The following is a 27,299-nucleotide window of genomic DNA, read 5'->3' as shown; positions in this document are numbered from 1 at the left end:
GTCATCACCTGGTTGGTGCCTTAGTCTGCCCCTGGGTTTGGCTCCCAAGGCTCCGGTGTAAACCCACAGTGATACAGGAAGGGATTTGATCTTCCTGGAGCTGCGCATGAACTCCTCTCAGCCTGGCGGAAGAGTTCGGAACCGGTATTTGATGCTGCAGGGGCACAAAGGAGCTGCCCGCGTTTGCCCTCAGGATAACGAGCAGTGCCCCGGGGCCAGCAAGCATCGCCAGCCCGGGACGGGAGGCGGGATGGAGCCGGGGCTCGAATTGCGGGTTTGTGGGCAGCGGCCGCCACATCACAGCCCCCTCTCCCCGCTGCCCCGTCTCTCTCTCCAGGTGCCCGGGCATCAGGATTTTCTTGGGGCTGGGGCTCCTTGTCCTGGGCAGTAAGTCTGTGGGATCCACTTGATTCTGCAAAACACACCCATGCACAAACCCATCTCCCACAGGTGAAATGAAAAATGCCTGTTAAATTTGCTGAGAAAGGGAATTCCCTTTCTGTGACAGCCCAGATAAAGGGGAAAGGGAAACCTGCTGAAATAGGAAATACCCAGTACACGTGTGGGAGACTCAGCAGCAAACTCCCTGTCTATGGTTTCTGAACCACTAACAATTGATTTATTATTTTTTTCCCATTCCATGCTTGTTCCTTAATATCCTGCTCTCTGTCTCCCGGGATGTGTGCACAGGAGATGAAAGCACAGAAAACCAAACAAGCCATTGGCGCTGCTCACTCAATTGATTTTTACACAAAATTTGCCTTCATGCACAAAGGATGGAAAAATGATCCCATTAATAATGAATAACAAAAACAAATGCAGGGAGGAAATCAATAGCAGCACATCTGATAACACGAGGGGGCCGGGGGGAGCTCCTAGATGTACAAAAGCATCTGTGAGGAGGAGGGGGAGAGAAAAGAGAGCTCAGGGGCTTGGGGGGCTCGGGAGCAAGGCAGCAGGTGCTGTGGGGCAGGTGTGTGTGTGTGTGTGTCTGTGTGTGTGTGTGTACATACGTGTGCACATACGTGTGAGTGGCTGTGTGCATGTCCCCATCAGCCACCAATGTCCTGTGGGAGCAGCAGGACCTGCTGCTGAGGGTCCTGGCTTGCTGTAGAGCCAGGCCCATGCTCATGATGGTCCAAGAAGCAGCCACTGGCAAGGAGAGCTGGAGCTGCAGCCATGCTGCTTTCCCAGAGAAAACTGATTTTCAGCTGCAAAATTCCGAACTTCCAGTCCCCTTTTCCTTCACACATTCTGCCCTCAGTGTTTTCCTTCTCCTGGGTTTTCAAGGACCTTTGTTCTCCCAAGGAGACACGTTCAGTTTGAGATGAAAAATATTCCTTAGGACAGGGGTTTCTGCTGCTGCCCAGGCTTTGCTCCGGGCCCCGGGCTGGGAGCTGAGGTGCCCACGGTCTGCGGCTGGGAGAGCTGGGGCTGCGGGATGAGAGAGCAGCAGGTGCTGGGGCCAGAGCCCCGGGCCAAGCCCCTGGCACTGCCCCGGCAGCGCTGCCCGAGCCCAGTGCGGTCACTGTTGGTAAGGGCTGGAGGAGAGAGATCTCTGCATTTACTCTGGACAGCTGGGAGGGGAACCAAGGCACCGCCCTCCATCAGAGCTCAGCGTTCGGAGCTCAGCCAGGGAAGGGAATAACTCGGTCCCTGTTTGGAGTGGAGAGGTTTTGGTTTCAGTGGAATCATGCCGGTGCCGTTCCCCATATCCCTGCGTTTGGGCGGATGCTCTCGCCAGGCAGGCGAGCTGCTCTGGGGTCAGCCCAGGCCGAAGCCCCCGGAGGAGCGGCGCACGCAGCCCTGTCCGCTGCCAGCGGGGCGTGTGTGCCCGTCATGCAGGATTAGCGGCTCCGCGCTGCACTCAGGCCGGACGCCACGTGCAGGCACGTTAACATGGAAAACACATTAGCCCCCGCCGAGGAAACCGGAGCGAATCGGCCATGAGATGAGGCATCCTGGGATTTCACACCGATGCCATTCCTCAGACAGGACAGCCGAGCTGGGGCCTGAGGGGCGGGTTGGCTCCGGTTCACCGCAGTCCCGGGCAGGCAAGGGAGCGCCGGACCGGAGCAGCCCCCGGGATGGCACGGAGCCGTCCCCCGCCGCAGCGCCAGCGCCCCGGGCCCTGCGAGCCCCGGCCCGCCGCGGGACCGGCAGCGGGAGCGCGTCTGGCCGCAGCTCGGAGCCAGCCCTGAGCCTCATGAAATATTAACCGCGATCCGGGGCGCGCCGGCTCTCCCGGGGCAGGAGGCGAGTCCGCAGCGCTCCGAGCACCGTGTCCTTCCCCTGTCGCGCTGGCACAACCCGCGTGTCCGTGGGGAGGGGACACGGGGGAGCCCCGGCTGTCCCCGCAGCCCGCCCTGCGCCCCTGCTGCGGGGAACGCCGCTCCGGGAGCCCGGCCAGCCCCGTCCGGACCGGGGGAGCCCGGCCAGCCCCGTCCGGACCGGGCGCGCTCAGAGCTCCGGGGGACGGAGCCCGGAGGAGAAGCCCGCTGCAGGACAGGCTGGAGGAGGGCGCTCGAAGGGACCAGAACCCGTGGTCAGGATCCGGAGAAGAGCCTGGCATGAGAAGGGAAGCTAGAGCGGCATCTCCAAGCCCCTGGGAAGCCCCCGCCTGCTCCGGCCAGGAGCCCAAGCCGCAGGACCGAGCTGCTCGGCTCCGCCGAGGGACCCGGCTCTGAGCCCGTCCCGTGCCCGTCCTGTGCCCGCCCCGTGTCCCGTCCCGTGTCCTGTCCCCGGGCCGGCGCGGCCGCGGCAGCGGCACGGAGAGCACGGGAGAGCGGCAGCACCCAGGCGCATCAATATTTCATAAAATGCCAGCAGCAACAGAGGGAGAGAGGGACGGGGAGCAGAGCAGAATATCGCACAGCTTTTTAGCGGTCTTTTTCTATTAGTGTCAGCTCTGCGGCTGGTTTCAGACAGGAGAACTTTCCCCGGATGCTCCCAGAATTTCGGGGTGTGGCGGAGCGCTCTCCCGGCCCGGCTCTGCTCGCACTCGGCCCGGGCTGGTGCAGTCACGGGGCTCCGATGCTGTCAGAGGGCTCGCAGGGCCAGCGGCACTGTCCCCGCTGTCCCCGCTGTCCCCAAGGAGCTGCGAGAGGCGCTGTGCTGCCGGCAGCCGGGCTGGCTCTGCCCTGCTGGGCCCTTTGCAGCCGTCACCTCCAGCGAGCTCCTTCGGGCTGACCCCTGCTCTGACCCAGGCACCTCCCAGACCCCCTGCCCGTCTGCTGCTCTGACCATGGCCGAGCCTGCACCCCATTTCTCCGTGTAGGAGGGAATCTGCAGGCTCCATATGTAGAGAAAAATTAGATGTTTTCAGGTAAATACAGGGCAAGCCTGCGACCAGACCGGGGAGCTCCGTGCCCAGAGCCTGGGTGCAGCACACCGAGCCGTGCTGTGCCCACGGACAGGGAGGTGCCCTGTTAAATTTCGGTAATGCCCAGACCCACTTGCTGCCCACAGTGCCCAGATGATGCCTCTCACTGCCCCAGAACGGGCCAGCCCAGCCCCAAGGCCAAGCAGGGGCACAGCAGCCACGGCCCCGAGGTCCCCACGGCTGGAGGGGACGGGGGACCCCCAACGGCTGCAGCCCCAGCCCGGCAGTGAGCGGTGAGGGGGCTGCGGGAGCGGGCGCACCTCGGTGCCAGCAGGAGCCTCCCCCTGCCGCCCAGCACGGGGGGATCTGGGGCTCTCCCCGGCAGATGCTGGCACCGCAGCAGCCCAGAGGCCCTGCAGACAGCCCAGGGCAAAATTTTTAATTTGTCATCACACTTCAACCTGAAACCTGAAAAAATTAAAAAAGAATGGCAGGATGTTGGCGTCTCCGAGACGACACAGCCCCACGGCTGCTGCAGCCCCACGGCAGGGGCCAGTGCCAGCAGTGGGAGCCACAGCAGCTCGGGGGCTGCCACACTGAGCCAGAGGGAGCCTTGGAGCAGGAACCAACCCATGGCACTGAGCTGCAACGGGGATGAAGAGCAACACTCACCTCGGACAGAGCGAACACAAGAACATGGGCAGGTTTGAGAGGAAACACCCACTCTGGGGGGTTTCAGGACTCCTTCCCATGTGCCTGGCAGAGAAGTCAGCCAGTGCAGCAAACAGCCTTTTAAAAACTACAGAAATCCAAATACTTGAGAAGGTTCCCGGTTTAAAACCTCCCTGGGAACAATTTCTGGGGCAGCAGCAGCAGCAGCAGCAGTGGCAGCAGCTCTGTGCTGGAATCCGGCACAGCACAGCCAGCAGCTTTCCAGCCAGGGGACAACGGCTCTGGGGAGGACAGCACAGCACAGCACAGACAGGGGAACCAGGGCCACAGATTCCTCTGGAAAACCTGGACCCAGTGTACCCACAGCCATTAGCAGGATTCCATCAGCAGATCCACTGGCTCTGCTTGGGTTTGGGATTCCCCCAGAGAGATTTCCCCAGCTCCAGTGCTTGCCACAGCCCCATTCCCCAAGGGGCACGGCCAGCAATGTCCTCCCAGCTCCGGGAGCGCTGCCATGGCTTCCTGAGGGATTAACAGAGCCTCTGGTCAGTCCCCTGGTACCCCAGAGCCCACGGGGGTCAGGGAGGGTGTCCAGGCAAACAGCGAGCTGAGCCACGGGAATTCTCGGTTTCAATGAAATCCAGGGGAGTGCGTATCAATCACAGTAAATGGTTCTGCTGCCAGGAGCCACGTCCTGCAGCACGGGGAGCTGCCAGCAGATTCGTCAAAGTGACTCGTGTTTTGCAGCTCGCCGTTAACAACCTGCTCCTGAAGGAGCTGCAGTCCGACAATTCCTGACTGGAATGTTGTGAGAACACAGAGGTGAGGGGGTGGCGTACAGCAGCAGCTCCAGCCCCCCCGAACCTGCGAGAGGGCCCTGCAGCTGCTCCTGCTAGCTTGACATCAATAAAACATGGAGACAACCGCGAGCGGGGAGATAAAAGAGGATGAAAGACGCGTGGAAGACAGGCAGCCCCACTGTGTGCGGGGGATTTGAGCACTCGTGGGCAAAACGGGTTTTAAAGCCTGCCATCAGAAAGGGCCTGTGGGGGGGATGCGGTGGGGACGGGGCGGGAGGGACACCCGACTGCATCCCCTGCCCCGAGCGGCACCGAGCCCTGCATCCCCTGCCCCGAGCGGCACCGAGCCCTGCATCCCCTGCCCCGAGCGGCACCGAGCCCTGCATCCCCTGCCCCGAGCGGGCACCGAGCCCTGCATCCCCTGCCCCGAGCGGGCACCGAGCCCTGCATCCCCCGGGCCCTGAGCCCCGGCTGTGCCACCCGCACCCCGAGCAGGACACCGGGCTCCCGGGGAGCCCCAGCACCCCCTGACCTGCCCCACATCCTCAGCGGGGCAGCAGCCTCAGGCAAAGCACACGAATAAAGACCCCGCAGTGAACTCAGAGCGTGCAAAAGTCTCTGTGGCTCAGCACGGCCAAAAGGCCCCCAGCAATTCCTTATTGTCACGATCTAAGCAAAGACAGATCTTTTTATTGAGAGCAGGAGAGGAACGGGAAATGCGGGATCACAGAACCGGCTGGGGACGGAAGGGCCTGGCGGACGGTTAGCACCGGACTGTGTCCGGGAACGCGGCCCGGTCTCGGACATCCCGGGGCTCCTTCGCACCGAGAGCTGCAGCTGCCCCGCTTATGTCCCCTCCGTGCCGAGCGCTCCCGGTGCCGCACGCTCCCGGTGCCGGCAGTGCGCGATGTCCCCTCCGTGCCGCACGCTCCAGGTGCCGGCAGCGGTCCCCGCACGGCTCACCCGTAACTCCGGGCTTTCCCGGTGTAGCTGCCGAGCGTCCCCGGGAGGAGCCGCTCTGCTGTCCCGTGCCAGGGCGCGGGTCTCGAGCACCGGGACAGGGCGGGTGCAGGTGGGCGGTGCCTCCCCCGCCGCCCCGTTCTCGTCCCGGTCCCGCGTGCCGGGCTCCCGGACGGACTCGCCATGTCCCTCGGAGCCCCCAGCATCGCCCGGACCCCCGAGACCCGCGGACCCCCGGATTCCCCTGGACTCCTCGGGCCTCCCGGACCCCCGAGCCCCCCGGATCCCCCCGAGCCCCCCGGATCCCCCATATTCCCCGGACCCTCCGCATCCCTCGGAGTCCCCCCAGACCCCCCCGAGCCCCCCCGGACCCCCTGTGCGCACGGCGCCCCCTAGCGGCCGCCGGGTCCCCCTCCAGGATCGTTCATTGGCTCGGTGCCCCCTTGACGTCACGGGGCGGGACATTCCCTATTTGGTTGTGGGGGGGGCGCGCACCGCCGGCTGCGGGCGGTGATTGGCGCACGCTGTTCCCACCGCTGATTGGATGCTGCTCCTCCCCTTCCCTTACGGCGTGAGAGTCACATCCGTTTCCCTCCCCGGGTCGCGCCTCACGTGACCCCAGGCGCGAGGGGCGCGGGCCAATCGCGGCGCGCCCGGCTCCCCCCATTCAAAGCCGGCGGGCGCGACGGCCAATGGCGAGGCGAGCTCGGCCCCGCGCGCGCTGACGGGCGGGCGGGACGGCCAATGGGACGCGGCGGGGCACGCGCGGGGCGGGACGGGTGCGCGCGACGGTGGCGGCCATGGCGGAGCGGGGCGGCGGCGGCGACGGGGAGGCGGCGGCAGCGGCGGGCGAGCGCTTTGGCACCGACCTCCGGTACGGCTGGGCCAGGCCGGGCCGGGGCTGATCTGCTCTGCCGCGCGGGACCGGGTGCGGCGGGGCGGGCCGGCGGGGGCCCTCCCGCCTCCATTCCCGGCCCCGCGTGCGGCGGGACGGGCCCTGTTCCCGCTCGCCGGGCCGGGGCCGCTCCCGGGCGGGGGCCGGCGGGGCCCGCGGAGCGCGGACACATCGTGTCTGGCGTGGCCCTCCGTCTGATAACCTTGGGTTCTCTCGGGTCTATTCCTCATGCGCCCGTGGTACCGCAGTGCGCTCAGGGGCGCCCCGGGCCCCGGGGGAGCCGCTCCGAAGCCGCTCTACCCGCTCCTGAGGGCCGAGGGCTCCGAGAGCCCGCGCGAGGGCCAGGCCCCGCCTGCAGGGACACCCGAGCCACGCAGCCCCTGGCAGAGCCGGGCCCGCCGGGCCCGCCGGCTGCCGCGGCTCGGGACGGGCCGGCAGCAGGAGCCGGAGCCCCGGCCGTGCTCGGGGCGCTCCGGTGGATAAGGAAGATGCGCTTGCCAGTGGCTGTATGCCCCATCCCGCTCTGGGTACCCATTAGCATTGGGGAAATTCACTGTGAGGACTGATAACCCTGAGTGGTGTAGCAGAAGCGCATCTCGAGCTAGTTGCACGCTTGGCTTCACCCACTAACAGCGGCACGCTGTGCTCTGCTGCCGGTGCCGCCCGGGTATCCCGGGCTGTCGCAGCGGATTGTCCCGCGGCAGCGGCAGTGACCGTGTTCCCGTGCCTCTCTCCCCAGGATGGCTCAGCAGCAGGCGCTGCGGTTCCGCGGCCCCGCGCCGCCGCCCAGCGCGGTGCTGCGGGGCCCCCCGCCCCTCCTGCGGCCGCCCCCGCCCTTCGGCATGATGCGGGGCCCTCCTCCGCCGCCCCGGCCCCCCTTCGGCCGGCCCCCCTTCGACCCCAGCATGCCCCCGATGCCGCCGCCGGGCGGGATCCCCCCGCCCATGGGGCCTCCGCACCTGCAGGTAAGGAATTCTCCTGGGCTGGTTTAGTGGATTCAGGGATTTTTTTTCTTTGTTTCCACACGTGGAAGTGTCCAGTTCTGGGCCCCTCAGTTTCAGGAAGCACATGGAGTGTGTCCAGAGAAGGGCAGTAAAGCTGGTGGAGAGTCTGGAGCACAAGTCTGATGAGAGCAGCTGAGGGGTCTCGGGGGCTCAGCCTGGACAGAAAGGGGCTCAGGGTGATGCTGGAGTCCCCATCCCTGGAGGTGTCCAGGGAACAATGGGACGTGGCACTCAGTGCTCTGGGCTGGGTGACAAGGTGGGCATTGGGCACGGGTTACACTCAATGGGCTGGGAACTCTTTTCCAATGTAATTGATTCTGTGATTGTGTGGAAATAGTATGAGAATGGAAATGGGTGAAGGAAACAGCAAGGCAAGGTGAGAACACAGCGCTCAGTTGTGGTGTTACACACCGCTGCATACCTGTGGTGTGCAAATACAGCTTCTGCTCAGCTCCTCTGCTGCTAAACTGATGGATGCTTTAAGGTCTTGTGTCTGATTTTCTGAGGCCTGAACAGTTTGCAAGGGACAGCACCTTTGTGAATGAGAAATTGATTGTTTTAATTGCCTTGTGCTGATATTTAATTGCTTTGTGGGGGTACCTTCCCATTAGGGCAGTGTAAGTGCTGTATGGGCTGTGGGGAGGCTGAGGAGCTGAATGGTCCCACACGGCATTATGGATTAAATCCACTATTTTAATTGCAGTTTGGAGAACCAAGCAGAGTTACTTTGGATCCCAGGCCTGGCTGTGGGTGTCTCCTGTGTCTGATTTCCATCCAGGGTGTGCTGCTGGTCCCAGCTGTCACACAGGCTGTGAGCTGTGCAGCTCCTCAGCAGCACCAGCCGTGGCTGGGTGTGTGAGCTGGGCTGGGATTCTGAGCTGGGCTGGGATTCTGAGCTGGGCTGGCACTGAGCTCTGCTCAGGGCTGGCTGCACTCCCTGCCCCGTGCCCAGCCAGACGGGATGGTGACAGCCCCTGGTCACAGTGGGAGGAGCTGTGCTCAGGGCTCAGGCTGTGCTGGGACCCTGGCTGCACACCTGGCACCAAATGCCCACGTGGTTTTACTCCTGGAGTGGGCAAAGGAGATGTAGCAGGTGGAAGATGGGATTCTTCGTACAGTTGTAACAGCAAGAAAGAGGAAGCTCGTGGTGAAGCAGGTGCAGGAGCTGTTGAGGAGGAACAAGGGAGAGAATGCAGGTTGCACTTGAATTGAGGGCTTTTTTTGTTTGTGTAGAATGCCATCCACGCACTCTTGGCTTCCTTTTCTAGTAGTATTTAATGCAAACAATTGTTACTAGTTTGGAATGTGGATTTAAAGAGCAGTTTAAAACACCGATCTCAGGGCAGCTCCCAAGAGAGGCCAAGGACGTGGCAGCACTGGCAGCTGCCAGGGGTGCAGCTGCAGTTGTGGGTGCAGCTGGTCACCGGGCCACCCCTCCCTGTGGCACAGGAGCCCTGGGTGTCCCAGTGCCAGGGCTCGGGGTGACACTCAGAGCTGGAGTGAGGGGGACAGTAAGGGCAGCTGTTGGTGTTTGCAGAGTAAGCCAGAGAACTCTGTGAGCTCTGTCATCTGTTTTACAGGAAAGTGTTCACTGTGCTTGTTGCATATAGGGAATTTCAAACAGTACAAGTAAATAAGTAAAATGAAAGAACTGAATGTACTTTGAATTACAAACAGGTGTTCAGGCTTTCAGGTAACTGTGTGCAGGACAGGTCAGGTTTTCTTATCATGCAATAATGAACATGTAATTTCACCATATTTTTGTTTTAATTGTCACTAGCTAGAATTTTAGTTTGTGGGAAATTTAGGAGTGTAATGGATTTTAATTAAGCCCACTGCTCAGCTGTACTGGCAAACCGGATGCTTACTTGTAATTTAGGTTTTTTTAACATATCTCTCCTGGGAGGGTTGTTGAGTTTCTGGGATATTTGGTTCACAGACGGTGATGTCTGAGCAGCAGCTATTTGAGAACAGCTCTTCCATTCTTTCTCTTCCTTCCATTGAAGTATTTTCTCCTTTCCAGGAGAGGACTCTGAGACTTTGAGCACGTTTCTGTTCATTCCACCTTTTTTAGGTGCCTGGATGTTTGTATCTCAGAAGCGATGGCTTCAGCTGTTCTGCCATGGGTGGGGGGCTGGCTGGAAGTACATTCCCTGATCTGGGAGCACTGGATTGTTAGGGAAGCTTCCAAACCTGGTACAGCTGTCCTTACTGTTGTTGTAGCGTGTGCTATTTCTCTAAGAAAGGAAAATTGCTTGATATTATATTTTTGTTATCATTATCATTATTGTTATTATATGCCTTTAGAGACCACCATTTATGCCTCCTCCCATGGGTAGCATGCCACCACCTCCTGGTATGATGTTCCCTCCAGGAATGCCGCCGGTGTCTGCGCCGGGAACACCAGCAATGCCCCCAGCTGAGGAGATCTGGGTGGAGAACAAAACTCCAGACGGGAAGGTGAGCCGGGGCAGGGCCGGGGTGCCCTGGTGGCTGTCCTGCAGCGGGCCGTGGCTCACAGGGCTGCTCTCCCCAGGTCTATTTCTACAACGCCCGCACGCGCGAGTCGGCGTGGAGCAAACCGGACGGCGTCAAGGTCATCCAGCAGTCAGAGCTGACGCCCATGCTGGCGGCCCAGGCCCAGGCCGTGGGGGCCTCCACCCCCACCACCAGCAGCCCTGCATCCGCAGCGTCTCCATCCACCTCCTCCAGCACGCAGTCCTCCACCACCTCCACCACCACCACGGCCACCTCAGTGTCCCAGACCAACTCCAGTGAGTACCTGGCCGTGTCTCGGCCTCGCCGTGCTGGGAGCTGGTGGTGGGGTTGCTGCATGGGGAACTGCTGCAGCAAAGCATGGGTATTCAGGACAAAGTTGTTTCAGCATGGAGTGTGAATTTAAAGTACAGTGTTTAGTCCAGAAGAACCTTGCATGCAAACTTCTTTCTCCCCGGTCTCAGAGAATTCTTCAGGTCTTTGTATATTTTTCTTCTGCTGTTATCACATCATCTCAGAGCTATTACACATCTGTTTCCTTTTGACTACAGATAGAGCTTAATTGTTTTTAAAAGTGTTTCACAAGAAATGTTGATCTGAGGTAGGAGTTTAGTTGCAGCAATTTCCTCGTTTCCTCCACGGCATCTATTCCTGTAGGCTGGGTTTCAGAGCTGCTGCTCTGTGAGCATTGGTTGATTACAGAATAGAGTTTCTTTGTTGTATTAGTTTTATTAGCATTACTCCTCTGCCTAAGCCTTCTCAGTTCCTATTTTCTAGAGTTCCACAAAGAGGAAAAAGAAAGTCCTTGGAGGCATTTTTGTTCATTTGTGACCTTTGAATGACAGTCTGGAGATTATTGCTGCTTCCATGGACTGAGCCTTTGCTTGTAGGGGTTTTCCAAGTAAGGAAAGGGGACTGAATGATGCAGCCCGCACATAAATGCATGGCTGTGCACACACCAGCGTGGTTTGCAGTGCCCTTTGGCACGTGTGTGCTGCCCAGGTGCCTCAGTGTGGCCTAGAGGTGTGTGTTAAGTACTGAGGGTCCGTTTGCTGTGAGCGAGGTCAGTCCCCGTGCCCAGAGCCAGGTGAGCAGGGCAAGGAGCAGCTCAGAGAGTGTCCTGTCTTGCATGCAGGGCTACAGACAGACGGCATTGGTGCTGAGCAGGAGTCTGGCACTGGACATTGGGTGTTGTAGCTGCACTGGCTCAGAGGTGTGCACTGAGCCAGGCCAGAGAGTGTGCAGGAGGTGAACTGTTCCAGCTCCTGCTGTGGGGCAGAGTTGCATTCTCTGGAATTCATCTTTTTCCTGTAACAGGCGAGACAAGTCAGCTGAACTCACCATTTAACCCGAACTTCAGAATCTGTGTGTGAAAGCGAGTCAGATTTAGGTAACCCTTCAATTCTGCTTTCATTAAGGCTGGAGGAAGGACACGTCGCTAGAGCAGCAGAGAACTTGTATTGTTCAGAGCATTTTAGGGCTTCTGTTTAATTTGAAGGATAACTCAGAATGATGTTAATTGACTGTGTTGAACTATGGTCTGCTCTAATTGTTGTGCTGAGTAACAAGCCAGTTGGGAGGTCAGTGTCTGCTCCTGACCTAGTGGCAGGCTGGGGAGAGCTAGCCGTGCTTTGGGGGCAGCACTTTATGCATCTTCTCTGAAGCTGAATTTCCTGATGTTGAATGCTGACAATCTGTTCCACTTCTACCTGTTCTATCTGCTAAACTTTGTCTTTGCTTCCAAGAACTGTTACTGTTGGTGTCTGTGCCTAGCTGATGAAATTTTATAATTTAAAATAATTTTATAACTCTTAGACTTGACCTGTAAAAAAAACCCTGGGACTTCTGGCTGAGCTTCATTCTTGCCTTGTACTGATTTGACCTAGGTCTTACAAATCACATACTGACTGACTGCTCTGTTTCCCTAAATGTTAGGCACTGCTGAGAACTTTCACCCTTTCTGAAACGCTTATCAAAAGATCAAAAATCATTATTTAAATATGCTAATGCTGGTATATTGTTTGGAATGTTTCTGGTAGTAATAGAAAATGCACGGTGTGCCCATTGGAATATGGCTGTAAATTGGTGTGGTTTCTTTATTTTTTTTTCTTTTTCCCTTCACCTCCGCACCAAGTCTTACAGAGTGAGTTTACAAGTTTAAGCAGACTTGTCTCAAGTTCCTGTTGCCCTGTGCTCTGAGACTGTTTGCTCCCAATTAAAACAATTTGAAATTGAAACCAGTCATGCTGCAAGGATTATAGAACTGAATGCCAGTTGTGTGTTTTCCAGCTGGGAGGCACTGAAGACTAAGAAAGTTCTTGCAGCTCTTGAAGAAAAGTATTTTACTTTTCCTTACTTACTTACACATTTTTATTGCTATTTTCCTGCTCTGGGGGTGCAGCCCAGCATAGTTTGAGGCAGACTGCTGTCATGCACATGCTGCTGCTGTTAAAAGCAGAACCTGTGTTCGTGTAACACAAGGACAGCCTGTTGCCATTGGAAACTTACTGCAATGTTCTGTTTCTGTGAACAGAATAGAGCCTCATTTCTGCCCGTGTTTGTCCTTTAATACAGCCCTGCTTCTGCTGTAGAGATATGTTAAGTGTAAAGAACGGGACAAATTGAAATTGGAAATTGTCTTTCTTTGTGAATATTTAATGTTCCAGAGAAGGCAAAGTATTTTTTGTCCAGGGGTGTCTTCCTGCTGGTTATATCTGAGCATAGCTGCTGTGTACCGGGAAACAGAGCGCCAGTATGTTTGCAGCAGTATATTGCAGTGTCTAAGATACAAGGTGTTCTTTGTGTTTTTTTATCAGCACCTACCACACAAGACCAGACCCCGAGTTCGGGTGTTTCAGTTGCCACACCATCAGTCAGTGTTTCAACCTCTGCTCCTTCTGCTACACCTGTGCAGACTGTACCCCAGCCAGTCCCACAGACATTGCCTCCTGCAGTTCCTCATGCAGTACCTCAACCAACTGCAGCAATTCCTGCTTTTCCACCAGTAATGGTACCTCCATTTCGTGTCCCCCTTCCTGGCATGCCTATTCCACTTCCAGGTAAATTGGCAAACTGTAATTGTCTTGTCTGCTACATGTCCATGTTGTCAGTTGTTTGCACTCATGTGTCCACTGTGTACAGAACTTGCCTGGATCCTCTCCTCAGAGTATCTCTGAAAGAATTCAGGGTTAGCAGACAGACTTTTTAATTAACAAAGAACATATCTTTTTGAGCACTGTATTTTACTAATTGCAATATTGCTTTAATTTTTTTCTACTTACTTGATTTAGACCTGAAGTCTTGTGCATAAATATTCACTAGGACATGGATGAGCAGGAAGAATTGCCATGGGAATCATGACCCCAGTGACATCAGGTGTTCCTAGTTCTCTCAGGCTGCAGCCATTGGGTAGGATGCTGAGTGTTGAGGTGTGACCTGAGGACCATAATGAGGCATTTAGGGTGCCAGTGTGCTGTTATTCACAGGCTTTAGGTTTAAAGAACATAGAGAAGGAATCTTAGATGGCAGCACACTTCTTCTGGATATATCATAGTTTCTTAAATTTTTATGAAGTACTTAAATACCTAAGGAAGGAATTTTAGGCTGACAAAATATTGGACTCAGCCTGTAGTTGTTGCAGAGGCCTCCCAGGAGATCACTAATGACACTTAGCACTTACACACCACCTTTCATTTCATGGATACCGCTGAGTTCCTGTTCTGATAAAATTTGATGCGTTTCAGTGCACAGTGGCACTAAGCATACACCAGGAACTGATGATTGTGTGTTGCAGAGGGAGGCAGGAGACTGCAGTTGTATTAGATCCAAGTTAGTTTCAGATTTAAAAAGACAAAAGAAGCAGCTCTGAGCAGCATCTTCATATTTCTGCCTCTGTACAAGCTGAGTGAGGTGGCTTTGCTGCTGTCCTAATGCAGCCACCCAGTGGATGTGGAGGGAGGCCTTCACCTCCCCACTGAATTACATGGATGAAAAGTAACCCTTCACTCCTTTGATGAGAGAAAAAAAGCCTGAAAGCAGTTAAAGTGCTGACTAGAAGAGAGCACCAGCTTTTAGCTGCCTCTACTTTTAGAATAGTCTTCTAAAATAACTGGGCAAAGCTGCTTTAATCTGTATTGGCCTGAAAAAGAAATTGCAGTGTAGTACTCTTTGGATTAAACCAGGAAACAAATACTATTCTGAATGTGATATTCCAGGCTGAACAACAAATGAATAAAGGGTAGGAGAAAGACGTGTCTTTATTGATGAGGTTTGCAGGAATAATAAAAACAGTTAAGCCTCAAAGATGATCAGCTGAGTACTCTCAACTGCCATTTCTAACCTTGCCAGCAAGGGACCAGCATGGAATAAAGGGCCCTTACACATTGTGAGGGATATGACCTATGCAGGTGTGACCTGTGGGGTAAAATGGGATGGTCAGGACAGTGTAGAAATGTGCCAGTGGAAATGGAGATCCTGAGTGTTGGCCCACAATGGGCTTTATTGTGAGCTCTCACTCAAAAAAGTTTAGGGAGTAGTGCAGTACAGGAGCAAAGACAGAGTAGGAACATCAATCTCCTGAAACTCATTTTTGAAAGTTATTTTTTTCAGCACTTCCCTGGTAAGAGGTCTTTGCTCTGACCAGTTTTTCCTGTGAGCTGGGCTGCAGGTGGAACCCATAGCATGTAGGAAGGACTCCTGGCAGCAAAGTGCTGCTTCCAGTAATGGGTCTGATTTATCAGTTTGCTTAGTTACAGAATGAAATCTGTCAGCTTCTTTCAGCTAATTTTGGCTTGAGTTGGTTGGGATGGTTTCTAAGCACTGTTAAAGAAAAGGAAAACTGTAAAATATTTTACAATAACAAGAAGCAGAAGAGAAGACAAATTACTTCAAAACAGTATCAGGTGAAGTCAGAAGGTCATATGAAGGTTAGGCTGTAGGTGTTTGAGGCTTTCAACACCAGGTATGAGACCAGCCAGAGGATTTGAAGTCACAGGGACAGAGCTGAACAATACCAATGTCAGGTGATTTCAAAGTTAATCCCTGCGTTAAACTGTAGTAAGAAGGAGAAATGGAAGAGTTTGTTAGTGATATCTCAGATCTTAAAAAGTAAGTCTGCTTTCTCTCAATTCCTATGTTTTAAGTCAGTTTTATGTTTGGGAATGACTTTGGCAGCAGAAACAGCTTGGGTGTTTGCTCAGTCTAATCTGTGCTGCAGCATCCCTAACTCCAGCAATCCCCAGATAGTGTTATTTGTACTGACTCATGTTGGAGACATGCTGTAACTTCCTTAACAAAACGAATTTTCAGGTCCATTGTCAAGTATATAACATGACCACCCTTGCAGTTTAGGCAAACACTTCAATCAGTGCTGTTTAAGTCAATGTTTTCATGTCTCAGTTCAATACTTTTGAAAAGAAAACTAGTTGCAATTCTCTCATTGAAATTATTTTTAAAAAACATTACAATTCTGTCTTCTCACAAATTTATTTTCAAATAATTGGCAGTATTTATGTATGCTCTGCATACTAGATCTCTAATGACCAAATCCAGAAACTACTTTAGTTTAAACAGGGGTTTAATTTCACTTTCCACTGGAGCATTTCCCGCCTCACATGATGAATTTGAACTTTTGAAGGGAAGTGTTTCAGTTTCTGAGCATCCAGACTGGACCAGCCAGAGAGCACTTCTACAGTTGCCTTCTACACCCAGAATGGAGGTTTTGGAAATTCATTCTCCTCAGCCTTGTCTGATTTCCCACTGATTTTGATCTGATCAAAGAGGATGAGCTGCTCGCCTTTTTGTGCCTTTTTGTGTCATTTCTTACTCAGCTGGAGAGCTGACTAGTGCATGGTGCCACCTCTTTCAGGGCGAGTTTTGGCTTTTAAAGCATTTTCAGCTCATGCCATTCTTGATAATGAAAAATAAAGGAAATGTCCCTGACCTAGTGCAGCTCTGTGTACCTCTGTCTGCAGCTTCATTGCTTTGATTTCTTTTAGTCCCTCTCTTTCACCTGCAGCCTTGCTGCAGTGACCCCCCTACCCTCAGCTTTCCCTCTGGGTTGCATTGGCCGTCCACCCTGCCCTGCTTTGCTGCTCTGACTAGTTCAGACCTGTCCTTCTGCCCTGACTCTGCTCTCTAGCTGCAGCAGCAGACTGGGAACCTCGAAGCCCCTTTTGTTGTGCTGCTGCTCCCCACAGGTCTGTCCCAGCAGAGGCTGCCTGTGCAAGCAGCCCCATAGTGGGATATTTTCTTGTGCTGCTGCCCTACAAGGGGAGCCGCATTCCCCCTTGGATGAACTTAAACCCCTGAGTCTTCATTGAAAGACGTTTTTGCTTTTTAATGACATCCCAATAACTTGCCAAGCAGCTGGTTTAACATAGGCAGAGACTGTTGCTGCAGGTTAAAATTAGTTTTATATTTGATCTGGCATAAAACATTGAAGCAAAAGTAATTCCCATTTTCTTGCTGGAAGGCTTCTTCTCTGCCAGCTGCAAATGGCATTCCAAATTGTGGCAGGAAGTCCGTAGCAGCCCGTGGTAGCTGACGTCCCATGGCAGCTTTCCAACATGCTTCCTATCCGTTTTGCAGGTGTAGCAATGATGCAAATAGTCAGCTGCCCGTATGTAAAGACAGTCGCTACCACCAAGACCGGTAATTTCCAAACCCATCCTAGTTCGTTTTGTCTGTAAGTTGGCATGGTAGTGAATGTGGTTGTTTCTTTTATTTCTTTATTTGCTTCCCCACTTCAATGATTACATATACTTTATTTTCAAAACCAGTATAAATGAAATATCGTATTTGGTCAGGAGATAACTTCCCCAAATAACTGTTAGTGTCAGCTTATTCTGTACCCAAACTCTGTACAGTTTTCTGTAACCATTGAGTTCTGTAATGACTGTGACTCTCATGCCCATACTTAGTTCCTAGTTTCTTGTGTGGATTTTTGTTTTCCTGCTCCACATGTGCAGTGGCTGGCTGTGCTCGCATGTTGTGTGCGTGTCTGTGTGTCTGAGTGTGAACTTTCATATTTCAATTGTGGATTTATGAATACTCACTCGCTGAAAACACGTTATGGCAGTGTGTAATGTGTGATTTCTGTTATTTAAAGTGAGACTTCCTCAGTGTTAAAGGCTCAAATTTATGAAGTTCCAATCCTATCCAATTGGTTGTTCTAGAACTTGTCATTCCAAATCTATTCATTATCCTCAGTTTGTTGGGATGAGTGGAGAGATAATGGGACACTGCAGCATTTTGGCTTTCTTATCTTTGGAATTTACTTGCCATTTTGCTTTAGGATTTCAATAAAATGTTGGGTTTTTTCAATCAGTTTGCAGTATTAAACAAACCCAACAATCTGATGCTGTTTCATTCTCATCAGGTTTTATCCAAGGCTATGAATTAATGCCAGTATTTAAGATTTATCAGAGTTCTGTTCTATGGCTCAAATTCAATCCAGTCTCGCCTTTTTTAAGAGCAATAGGAGTATCTTGTACACCAGCAGCATAATTAAGCTGTGGAGTACACTTAACCCAAATTATTTGCTGCAGGCATTCTGATAAAGACTTTTCTAATAAATAGAGAACCTTATTTTAAAATAATAGAATAAATGCTTAAAAGCTAACAAGCTTTGTGCTTTGCAGAATTAAACAAATTAATTAAAATCCAATTTGCCTGGGAGTGGGCATTACTGATTGCAGAACACAGGAAAGAAATTTGGTAACAATGCCTTGCTTTCCAATTGAACTTTGACAACAATCCTTGTGTTTCTTTCTATGGGTTGGACATTTGTGAGTTAAGCCAGTGCCGTGCTGGGTGTTGGTGCCCAGGCCCTGCCCTGGCGCTCACTGTGCCCTTTGCTTGTTGCTTGTTCCCTGCCAGGAGTGCTGCCGGGCATGGCGCCCCCCATCGTGCCCATGATCCACCCGCAGGTGGCCATCGCCGCCTCGCCCGCCTCCCTGGCCGGAGCCGCCGTCTCCGAGTGGACAGAGTACAAGACAGCCGACGGAAAGACCTACTACTACAACAACAGGACTCTGGAGTCCACTTGGGAAAAGCCCCAGGAGCTGAAGGACAAAGGTACTTCGGGGTTTTTCCTACAGCTTTGTACTGGGAGTGTGGCTCAGAGCGCCGCTGGTTGTGTTGGAAGGTGTGAGCGCGTGTATTTCGAATCCCTGATCTCCCTTAACAATACTTTGGAGTTCTGTTTATAAGGATCCATATGAGGTGGTTTTCAGTCTGAAAGTTTTAGTGTGTTTCCCACTGTACTGTAAGAGTGTTTGGTTCTAGAGTTGCTCCCAAATCTTGTGCCTAGGGCCAGTGCATGTTCCTGTGCCAGCAGAAGGTGAGTACCTCCCATGCACACGTTGGAGAAGGTTCCAGTTGCAGACAGAAAGTGAGGGGAATTGAGGGGAAAAGTCAGTCATACCAAGGGCTGTAGACTAGGACAAAATGAAGATCATTGTGCTGAATTTCAGATCTTTAAAAAATAAATATAAAGTATATAAAGATAAAGTATAAATAGATTTGGAGTATGAAGTAAAATAATGTCACCTCCCCCTGTCCACATCTCTACGTTGTGTTCATGTAAATGCACGTTGGATCCATGGGTGGATACAATTGCTCTTGTATAATAAATAAGGAGGAATGTCCGGGGAAAAGGTCCTGTGGCTCTTACTCAGTTCGTAAAGTGTTTTAAGAAAGCAAATCCAAACAGTTATGCCTTTTATTGTCTCCTGAATTTTTAGTTACAAGAAGTCTTCGTTTAGACAAATGCAGGACACTTACACTGCTGGTTCAATTAATGCCCATCTTCCTAAAGAATCAGGTTAAATAGTAGGTCTTTTTACTGAGATGACAGTATCTGAGACAGCAAATACTAATTTTGCTGAGAAAAGATAATATGTTATATACTTCTTGTAAATTAAAAAATTGTGTGCTGAGAAATTCCCAGGTGGTTCTGCATTGATTTTTATTTTTTTTGTCCGCAACATTTAAAATGTGAAAGTGGTCTTCATTGTTCACTGTTGGTTGAGAATTATTATTGGTTTAGCATTTCTGTTAGTACCCTCTAGCCAGCCTTGTAGTGTAATAGCTGCATCATGATATTTCATTTTCCAGTACCAAGTAGTGTCTTGGCACAGGAGATAACTACAACTTCATAAGCAGACCCTGTAAACCCCAAAAGAGACAGAAAGTGGTGATAATATATTGAAAAGAAGCTTTGGGTTCATATTGTATTTGGAAAATTATACCAATAAAAATAAAATTGTTATGGTTCTATAGTTGTTTCTTAATAATGCTCAAGAAGACTCTTACCTTTATTTAGAAAAAATGGAGGAGAAGGTCAAAGAGCCAATTAAAGAACCCTCAGAGGAGCCTTTACCAATGGAGACAGAAGAAGAAGAGTCTAAAGAAGAACCTATAAAAGAACTGATAAAGGAGGTAAAAGGCCTTGAACCCAAAAGCCAGTCTGAAGTCTCACATCCCTCAGCTGTGGCTGCATCTTAGCCCAGGCAGGTTGTCAGGAGCCATGGTTAGTGATTCAAGTTCTTAAATTCCTGAGGGGATTTGAAAGCCTCCATTTTTGGATTCAGATCTTTTTCTTCTGTTAATGTCTTTACATAAGGAAAAATTAACATTCAAAAGAAACATATATAATATATCAATTAAGAAGTTAGTAAGAGCATGGGAGAGAGGTTAGCTTATTACACAGATGTGGTGTAATAAGCTAACCTCTGACTGATTTTGTGGTACTCAGAAAATGGAACTTGTCCTGAATGTTTGAAATACTTAATATTTCATAGTTTTTTTCTCTATTTCTTTTGCTTCATTATTTTTAGCAGTTTGACACAAAGCTCACATGTTCACCCTGTGCTGTAACTGCTAAGTTTAGGCTGTTAGGAGCACGTGTCCTAGAGAGGGCTGTAGTGTTTCCAGTAAACAAAAGTAACTTTTCCTTTTGGAGGCATATTGCTGGGCTAAACAGCATAGTTTTTGAGTATACTAAAAGTTATTTAAATAAAAATTAAAGCTTTTATCCTGATTTCTGTGAACTTCAATGTAGTTTAATAGGCAAAACCACAGAATTCAGTTACTGGGTTTTCTTCCAAGCCGCCCTGTTTATTTCTGAGGTAGTTACCAGTTTGCTGATTTCTGCTATGGAGGTTATTTCAGGTTTTCACTGTTTCCTACTGTGTGTCTCATTATCAAGCAAACTAATTTTACGAATAAATGAAAATTCCTTTGTCAGAAAATGCACCCTTACACCTGTATTCGGGCCCTCCTAGATTTCTAGGATTCATACAGATCTAGAAAGGTATTTAAGTAAGGTTTTGTCAAAGTCAAAAGTTAATTAAATGCTTAGAGGTTTTGGAGCTTAGATTTTTGGAATAGCAGCTGCTGTTGCAATTCCAGTGCTTCTGTTCTAGGCATGGATGAAGTGTCATTTTGAGCTGCTTGTCAGCATGGTTTCAGTAAAACAAGTTGGTTACTGTGTAATAAATAATTTGCCAGTTGTCATTGCCTGATCCTCAAACCTGTTTTTTCCTTGAGGAGCCAAAAGAGGAAGAAATGACAGAGGAAGAGAAGGCAGCTCAGAAGGCCAAGCCAGTGGCCACCACCCCCATTCCAGGCACCCCGTGGTAGGTAGCTGCTGCTGTGGGACTGGCATGGCTGTTGCTGGGGAGTTAGAGCAAGTGACAGTGTGTGGAGAGCGTGCTCTTAGTGTGCTGCATTTTTAATATCTCAGTCTCAAATGCAATCACTGCATTTTCCAGTGTGGAGCAGAGAAAAGCAGCAGTTCGGGGTCAGAGCTGGGCAGCAGCAGTGGCTGGCAGGCAGTTGTGCAGTCGGGGGAGCTGGGTCTGTGTGTGACCGTGGTGCTGCAGGCTGTGAGCAGCAGCAGGGCCCTGTGGGTGAGGGTAATCCAAGCCTTCCTTCCCATGCCCAGGTGCGTGGTGTGGACTGGTGATGAACGTGTGTTCTTCTACAACCCCACCACACGGCTCTCCATGTGGGACCGACCCGACGACCTCATCGGAAGAGCTGATGTGGACAAAATCATTCAAGAACCTCCTCACAAAAAGGGAATGGACGAAGGAAAAAAACTTAGTAAGAGCAGTCTTATTGCCTTCTTAGGAAGCGTAAATACAACTTAATACTTTGCTTTCCAAAGCTTGTAACGTTTAAATAAGTGACAGAAATGTAAAGATCTACTGAAAAGCTGGGTAAATGTGAAATGCAGATTATGGAGTCTTTTTGAGAAAAGATAGCCTGTTGGAGAAAGCTTAATTGTTTTGCTAAATGCCAACGGGTTGAAAAATCCCCACAGTTTTTATTGACTAAAAAAAAGGGATTGTGTTTGTTTTATGAGAAAGAGACCAGAAAAGATTAATCATAATGTACGAACGGGCTCTCATAGAAGATGAATTAACTTTGAGATCATCAGTTCAAAAAGAGTTTGGGAATAGCTGCTGAGAGAGAGAGCATTCAAAAGGCTGCTGAGATGAGATTTCTCTCTGGCCTGAGTTCTAGGAAATGGTCCTGGGATGGCATGTTGGCTTTGTAGTTGGAGGAGAGCAAAGTGCAGGTAATCAGGTAGATCCAAGTGTGCTTCATTAGACTGTTAAGCCTGAGTTGTTTTCCCCTAAAAATAAGAGCTCAGTGTTTGTCATTTTGAATTTCAAGTTGGCTAAAGTCCACTGGTCCTGTCCCCAGATTCCCATAGTGTGACTCTGACAGTGACTGAGAACCACGTGTCTTCTCCCTTTGTCAGAACACAATTGCTGCACATGTTGTCCTTGGTTTTTGCATGAGGTTTCACTCATAAGTGTAAAAATTTTCATCAATATAAAACCTAAAGTCTTACTGAAATCTGTTACAGTTAGAGAAGAGCATGAAGCTGCAGAGGAAGCAAATGAAGATGAGCCTATTAAAATAAAAAAGCGCAAGTAAGTTTTTGCTTTTTCAATACCACGTGATCTGTGTGGTAAAACAACTGAAGTTTGTTACTTGAGCCATGTGTGTTGTGTCCAGCAGAGTATAATTGGAATGGAGAGGGTTGGTGAAAAGAGTCATCAGCTTTCTGTTGCTCAGCAGATCAGGTATTTGATATTTTCCTGAGATAGCTGAAACCTGTGCAGAGAGTAAATAGCATGTGTTTTGGAAGTTGAAATGGAAATGGCACTGAAGTTACTTGGAATACCTTGGCTCCTGAGCGCTGGGTGTGAAACTATTCATGTCCACCTCTGAGAATGGCTTTTATGGACTGTAAGCCTGTTCTTCTGGTATGATCAGTGATATCTGCCCTGGCCTGATGTGGTTCAGGTTCTGACCTTTAGGGCTGACATTTTACTTCTCAACTTACACTTTGTTTTTTTTTCAGGAAAGATGATATCAAAGACATTGATTCTGAGAAGGAGGCTGCTATGGAGGCTGAGATTAAAGCTGCTCGAGAGAGAGCCATCGTCCCGCTGGAGGCTCGGATGAAGCAGTTCAAGGACATGCTGCTGGAAAGAGGGGTCAGCAGCCTGTGTGTGTGGGAGGGAGAGGGAGGCTCAGATCAGAGCTGGGTGTGTGTGAGAGGGAGAGAGGGAGGCTCAGCTCAGAACTGGGTGTGTGTGTGTGTGTTTGTATGTGTGTGTGTGAGAGAGAGGGAGGCTCATGCAGAGCCTCCTGAGTTCTTGGTGAATTCCAAACCTGTGGCACTTTGTCTGTGGAAACAATCTCATCCTTCCTCTGATCAATGAAAGGTCTTGGTACAGAACCCCAGATTTCAAAGAAACTTAAAATTACAGCAAAGATTTTGTAACTGAAATGACAGGGTCAAGACAGATAATTTCCTCCCCCCTCCTCCTGTTTTTCCCCCAAATTAAGTAATTACATAAGTGGAAATTGCCATTGAAGATGAATAGGACACACAGAGTGGACACGTCCTTAATCTTTTTGGAAATGTTCTACTGAGAAAAGCAGCAACTCTCACTCTAGTCTGTACAGACTTATCCTTAAATGGGAGACTCTTTGCTTTTAGTTAACTAAAGAAATGTACTTGATGTCAATCAATTTTGATAAATTAAACTAGTTGAGTATAAATTTGGATAGTAACTGAAAACTGGAAGTGGTTCCAGCTGCCTATGGAGCACAGCTTCTCAAGGCTTTCTTTCAATATACATTTTATTTTTAATGTCACTCAGCAGTAGTGTGTATTATTCTTTAGAAGTTTGCAGAGGAAATTGATGTTGAAACTTTCTATGACAGCCTCTGTCATCCATTAGTGCTGAGAACTGCAGGATGAGTTTGGTTCCCTCTTTTCATCACATCTTAGTGTTTTCAAGGAAAACTCTACAACTTCTGTATAGTTTGTATATTCATCTTCATTTAATTAAAGGTCTCTGCCTTTTCAACATGGGAGAAAGAGCTGCACAAGATTGTTTTTGATCCTCGTTACTTGCTGCTCAACCCAAAAGAAAGGAAACAGGTAAAAAAGTTAAATTCACTTCCCATCCAGACACAGCTACTACAGGTTTATTTGAATCCTCAGTCTTTGTTTCTGCAAACCTTTCAGACTAATAAGTGCTGCAAGGGATTTTTATCACGATTAGGGTTTGCCTGGAAGTGGAAGAAACCAGCAAGGGAAAGTGTTGATAGTTGCTTTATTTCCTGTGGTTGGAAGGTCTCGTATTTTGACACAGTGGAAGTTGTATGTCTGCAGAGCACTGCTGAAACCTGAATGAAATAGTGAGAGTCATCAGTATCTTGTCAAAGTATTGGCATAATAAGCAATCTAGCTATTTTCTTTTGAAAAAGCGTTTGGGGGGAAATCTAAAGTGCATTTTTATTGTTCAGCAAGTTCTCACTTCAGCAGCTTTTCTTCAAGTGAATGTAGGGAAATTGAAAGCTTCAGAACTTGGGAAGTGTCTGAAACATGGGACCCAGGAAAATGTTAACTGGAATGTGTAAGGAGCTTCTTCCCAGGTCTCAGATGGTGTGTTAGGTACAGCACCCTGCATGTGCAGCAGCTTGGATCAATTCCATATGGAAATGCAAAGTGTCTCTAAGATTTCTGCCTCCTCTGTGTTGATTTTGTGGTGAGAGGAACGGAAACGAGCAAAGGAAAGAAGTGGGACTTTTCCTCCCTTATCCCTAGAGCTTCTGTGTGTCACTTGTGTGTTTGCTGTGGGTGACTGGTGTTTCTGTAGGTGTTTGATCAGTATGTGAAAACCCGAGCAGAGGAAGAGCGCAAGGAGAAGAAAAATAAAATAATGCAGGCCAAGGAGGATTTCAAGAAAATGATGGAAGAAGCAAAGATTAACCCAAGGTAGGAGTTTCTTTGTGGTTCATGTGCATAAGCTCTACTAGGATGCAGTGTGTTGGGTGGTATTGGGTTGATTAATCTTTTCAAAATGGGCAAAGAGGAGAAAAATCATGAGATAATGTTGAAATCTTCCTTTGTTTGCTTGTCACCTAATCCATTAAAAAATAGAACTTGTGATTGACATATTTCAAGTTGAAGAAATACCCAGCATGCTCCCTGGATTGTGAGAACCTCCTCGGATCCACCACAAGTTTCTTTAATAACCTAGTTTCTTCTTAATAAGTCTTTGAGAAGTACTAGGGAGATTTCTTGGGTTTGGAGGGGGCTGAAGGAATGTTTTTCTTGTTACAAACTGTGTCAATGATGATATGATAAAATGTTCTGGTTGCTTTAATAGAGCACTGATTACACCCCCCTCACATTCAGACCACTGGCAGCAGTAAGAGAGAGGGGGTGACGGTGATTGTACATTCAAGATCTCACTGCTGGCATTATTGGTTTCACAGCTTCTGCACATAGAGGTCATGAGATTCATGCTTATGTCACCAGATAAGCTCCAAACCGTCCTCTTTCAGCATCTCTTGGCTCATCTGGCATTAATTCTTTCCCAGTGAAATAACAGCTCATTTGTTTCACTTCAGCTCAGTTTTTTTCAGTGACTCACTTTGGAAATTTGGTGACGGTGCTGTGGTAACTTTTGAATTGCTTCAGATCTGACTAATAACTCAGTAGTAGGCTGGAAGGCTGGAGGCATGGAAATGCCTTAAGAAACAGTTATGTTAGCTTTAATATCCTCAGCTTTCAGCCTATCTTCAGTATGTCGTGTTGGGACTCATTCTTTACCTGATTATGGGCTGGGGTGGGAAAGAGAATTCCAGCTGAAATACTGTCTTGTTTAATCTTATCCTTTGTCTTCTGGTTTCAGTGTTTGTCTAAAGATATTGCTGTACTTCTGTGAGTGCCAGACTGGTTTTTTATCATCTATCTCAGTCCAACATGCTCAAGAGTTTGTGTTCCACTTCACTTGAGCAGCTCTTGTTCTTCAATCTAGCTGTACATTCACTTTCTAATCCTTTTGAATAAGCTACCAAATTCTCTTCTTGTTTCAATTTACCCTACAGCAACAGTAGGCTGGATTTTCCAAGTCTAATTATTTCCATGCTGTGATGAAAACATTCGTATGATTATAAGTGTCTCACGTATTCTTGGGGCCAGATTTGCATCAGAGCTTGGAAAAAGCACAGTAGTGATTTTTTTCCGAGGTAAGTGGCAGTAATGTACCTACTGCACAGGTTGGAATCTGGCCCTGGAGGTGAGAGAACGGTCAGGGAAACGCTGTGGGATGAGGGGTTGAAAGCCCAGTGTTGCTGCCTCTGCCCAGAGTGTTTGAAGGGGTTTCAGCCCTGTTGGTTTTAGCTCAGGCTCTGCAGTGTGCACTGCAGGGGGAAGAGCTGGTACAGCCAGTGTTCTCTGGGGACTCCTGCCAAAGGCTGGCTTTCTTGGTGAACTCTTAGCATGGTTTGGCTGCAAGTGAATGCACCTGAGATTTTTGGTTTCACAGCTGTGAAATACCTGGACAGACTGGTGGCTGAACTGCTAACCCACAGAAAAGAAAAGAAGAGTTTTGTAGACAACTGAGATTTTTTTTCGTTTCTTCTCCTTGGTTGCGCTGTAGTCTCTCTCTACACCTGCCCCTTCTGCAGGTGGCTGTATCTGAACAAACCAACCCACCCTTGTAAGTCTCTGACAAACACCTCTTGTGTGAGTGCTGACTCTCTTTATAGAGTTCATTGGTCCAGCAGCTCTATAGTGAGACCATAGGATTTGCCTTTTGGGTTTTTGTCAGTTGTGCTCTGGCATGTATTGCAGCAGAGGAAATACCTCCCTGCTGAACCTGCCTCACAGCCCAGACAGCTCTGCCAAATGAGTTCACTTGCCATTTTGTTGCAGAACTACTTTTAGTGAATTTGCAGCCAAGCATGCTAAAGACTCGAGGTTCAAGGCAATTGAAAAGATGAAAGATCGAGAGGCCTTGTTTAATGAGTTTATCACAGCGGCAAGAAAGAAGGAGAAGGAAGACTCGAAGACCAGGGGAGAGAAGGTAAGGGGACTCTTGAGTTCCAGCAGTGTGAGTGGTGTGAGTGAGATGGGACAGAGCCAGTGCTGGGCTTCCCTGAGCCTTCCCCAAGACACAGGCCTGCACTTTGCTAGAGCTGTTACAGCCAAACACTTCGGGAGTGTCCCCCTGGTCTTTCTGAACAATTTCAAGTTTGCGGTTTACTAACTTTTAGAATATTTAGAACTGAATTGTGTTTACCTGTGAAGCTGAGTTTGCTTAAGCACTAGTTTCTTTAATTCACCCAAGCAGTAACATTATCTTCTTAACTGAAGTAATGCTTAATTTTTTTTTTTCTATTAAGTTCTTGATGCATGAAATGGCAAAGGAGTCTTACCCTGTTTGGCTGGAGCCCCAAAGCTGGTCATTACCTCTCTGTTCCCTCACTGGGGGCGGGCAGGACTTGCAATTCCCTGAGGATAGTCTCTTCAAATTTCAAACAGTTCCTTTCCATCTCAAAGCAGGCACTTAGGGAGGGACTTATTAAGCTTTGAATAAGTAGATTTTAAGTGTAAACTGCTACTTATTAGATTTAAAGGTCAGCTTTTAGAGATTAATGAACTCCCAGTGTCACGTGCCTGCGCTGCCAGTGGTGGGGAGCAGCTCTCCCCCGTGGGGACGGGACTTCAGACAGGGCCACCAAAACCTGGGGCTACCAAAACCTGGGGCCACTTACTGCCACGTCCCTGTGTGTGTGAGAGTGGAGGAGGTCACCTCTGAAGG

General features: G+C 50.0%; 1 protein-coding gene across 4 annotated transcripts in view; it reads left to right on the top strand.

The window, feature by feature from the left end:
- Nucleotides 1–6,476: 6,476 nt before the first annotated feature.
- TCERG1 (transcription elongation regulator 1) overlaps nucleotides 6,477–27,299 on the top strand; it is a 29,086-nt gene continuing 8,263 nt past the window's right edge. The window contains exons 1-15 of one of the 4 annotated variants that reach the window (XM_074552533.1): nucleotides 6,477–6,628; nucleotides 7,389–7,614; nucleotides 9,961–10,113; nucleotides 10,190–10,427; nucleotides 12,966–13,208; nucleotides 16,738–16,800; nucleotides 18,028–18,225; nucleotides 19,475–19,590; nucleotides 20,704–20,789; nucleotides 21,098–21,258; nucleotides 22,031–22,097; nucleotides 22,532–22,667; nucleotides 23,534–23,623; nucleotides 24,345–24,463; nucleotides 26,411–26,561. In XM_074552533.1, the coding sequence (XP_074408634.1) occupies nucleotides 6,555–6,628; nucleotides 7,389–7,614; nucleotides 9,961–10,113; nucleotides 10,190–10,427; nucleotides 12,966–13,208; nucleotides 16,738–16,800; nucleotides 18,028–18,225; nucleotides 19,475–19,590; nucleotides 20,704–20,789; nucleotides 21,098–21,258; nucleotides 22,031–22,097; nucleotides 22,532–22,667; nucleotides 23,534–23,623; nucleotides 24,345–24,463; nucleotides 26,411–26,561 (2,121 nt within the window). In that variant the 5' untranslated portion in view covers nucleotides 6,477–6,554. Of the gene's footprint in view, nucleotides 6,629–7,388; nucleotides 7,615–9,960; nucleotides 10,114–10,189; nucleotides 10,428–12,965; nucleotides 13,209–16,737; nucleotides 16,801–18,027; nucleotides 18,226–19,474; nucleotides 19,591–20,700; nucleotides 20,790–21,097; nucleotides 21,259–22,030; nucleotides 22,098–22,531; nucleotides 22,668–23,533; nucleotides 23,624–24,344; nucleotides 24,464–26,410; nucleotides 26,562–27,299 lie in introns of all 4 variants that reach the window. The other 3 variants (XM_074552532.1, XM_074552534.1, XM_074552535.1) reach the window with 3 other exon arrangements.

The sequence above is a fragment of the Zonotrichia albicollis genome, chromosome 15 (genome assembly GCF_047830755.1).
Source record: "Zonotrichia albicollis isolate bZonAlb1 chromosome 15, bZonAlb1.hap1, whole genome shotgun sequence".
Taxonomy (NCBI): Eukaryota; Metazoa; Chordata; class Aves; order Passeriformes; family Passerellidae; genus Zonotrichia; species Zonotrichia albicollis.
Note: the sequence above shows the minus strand (reverse complement) of the source record. Positions and strands in the feature narration are given on the sequence as shown.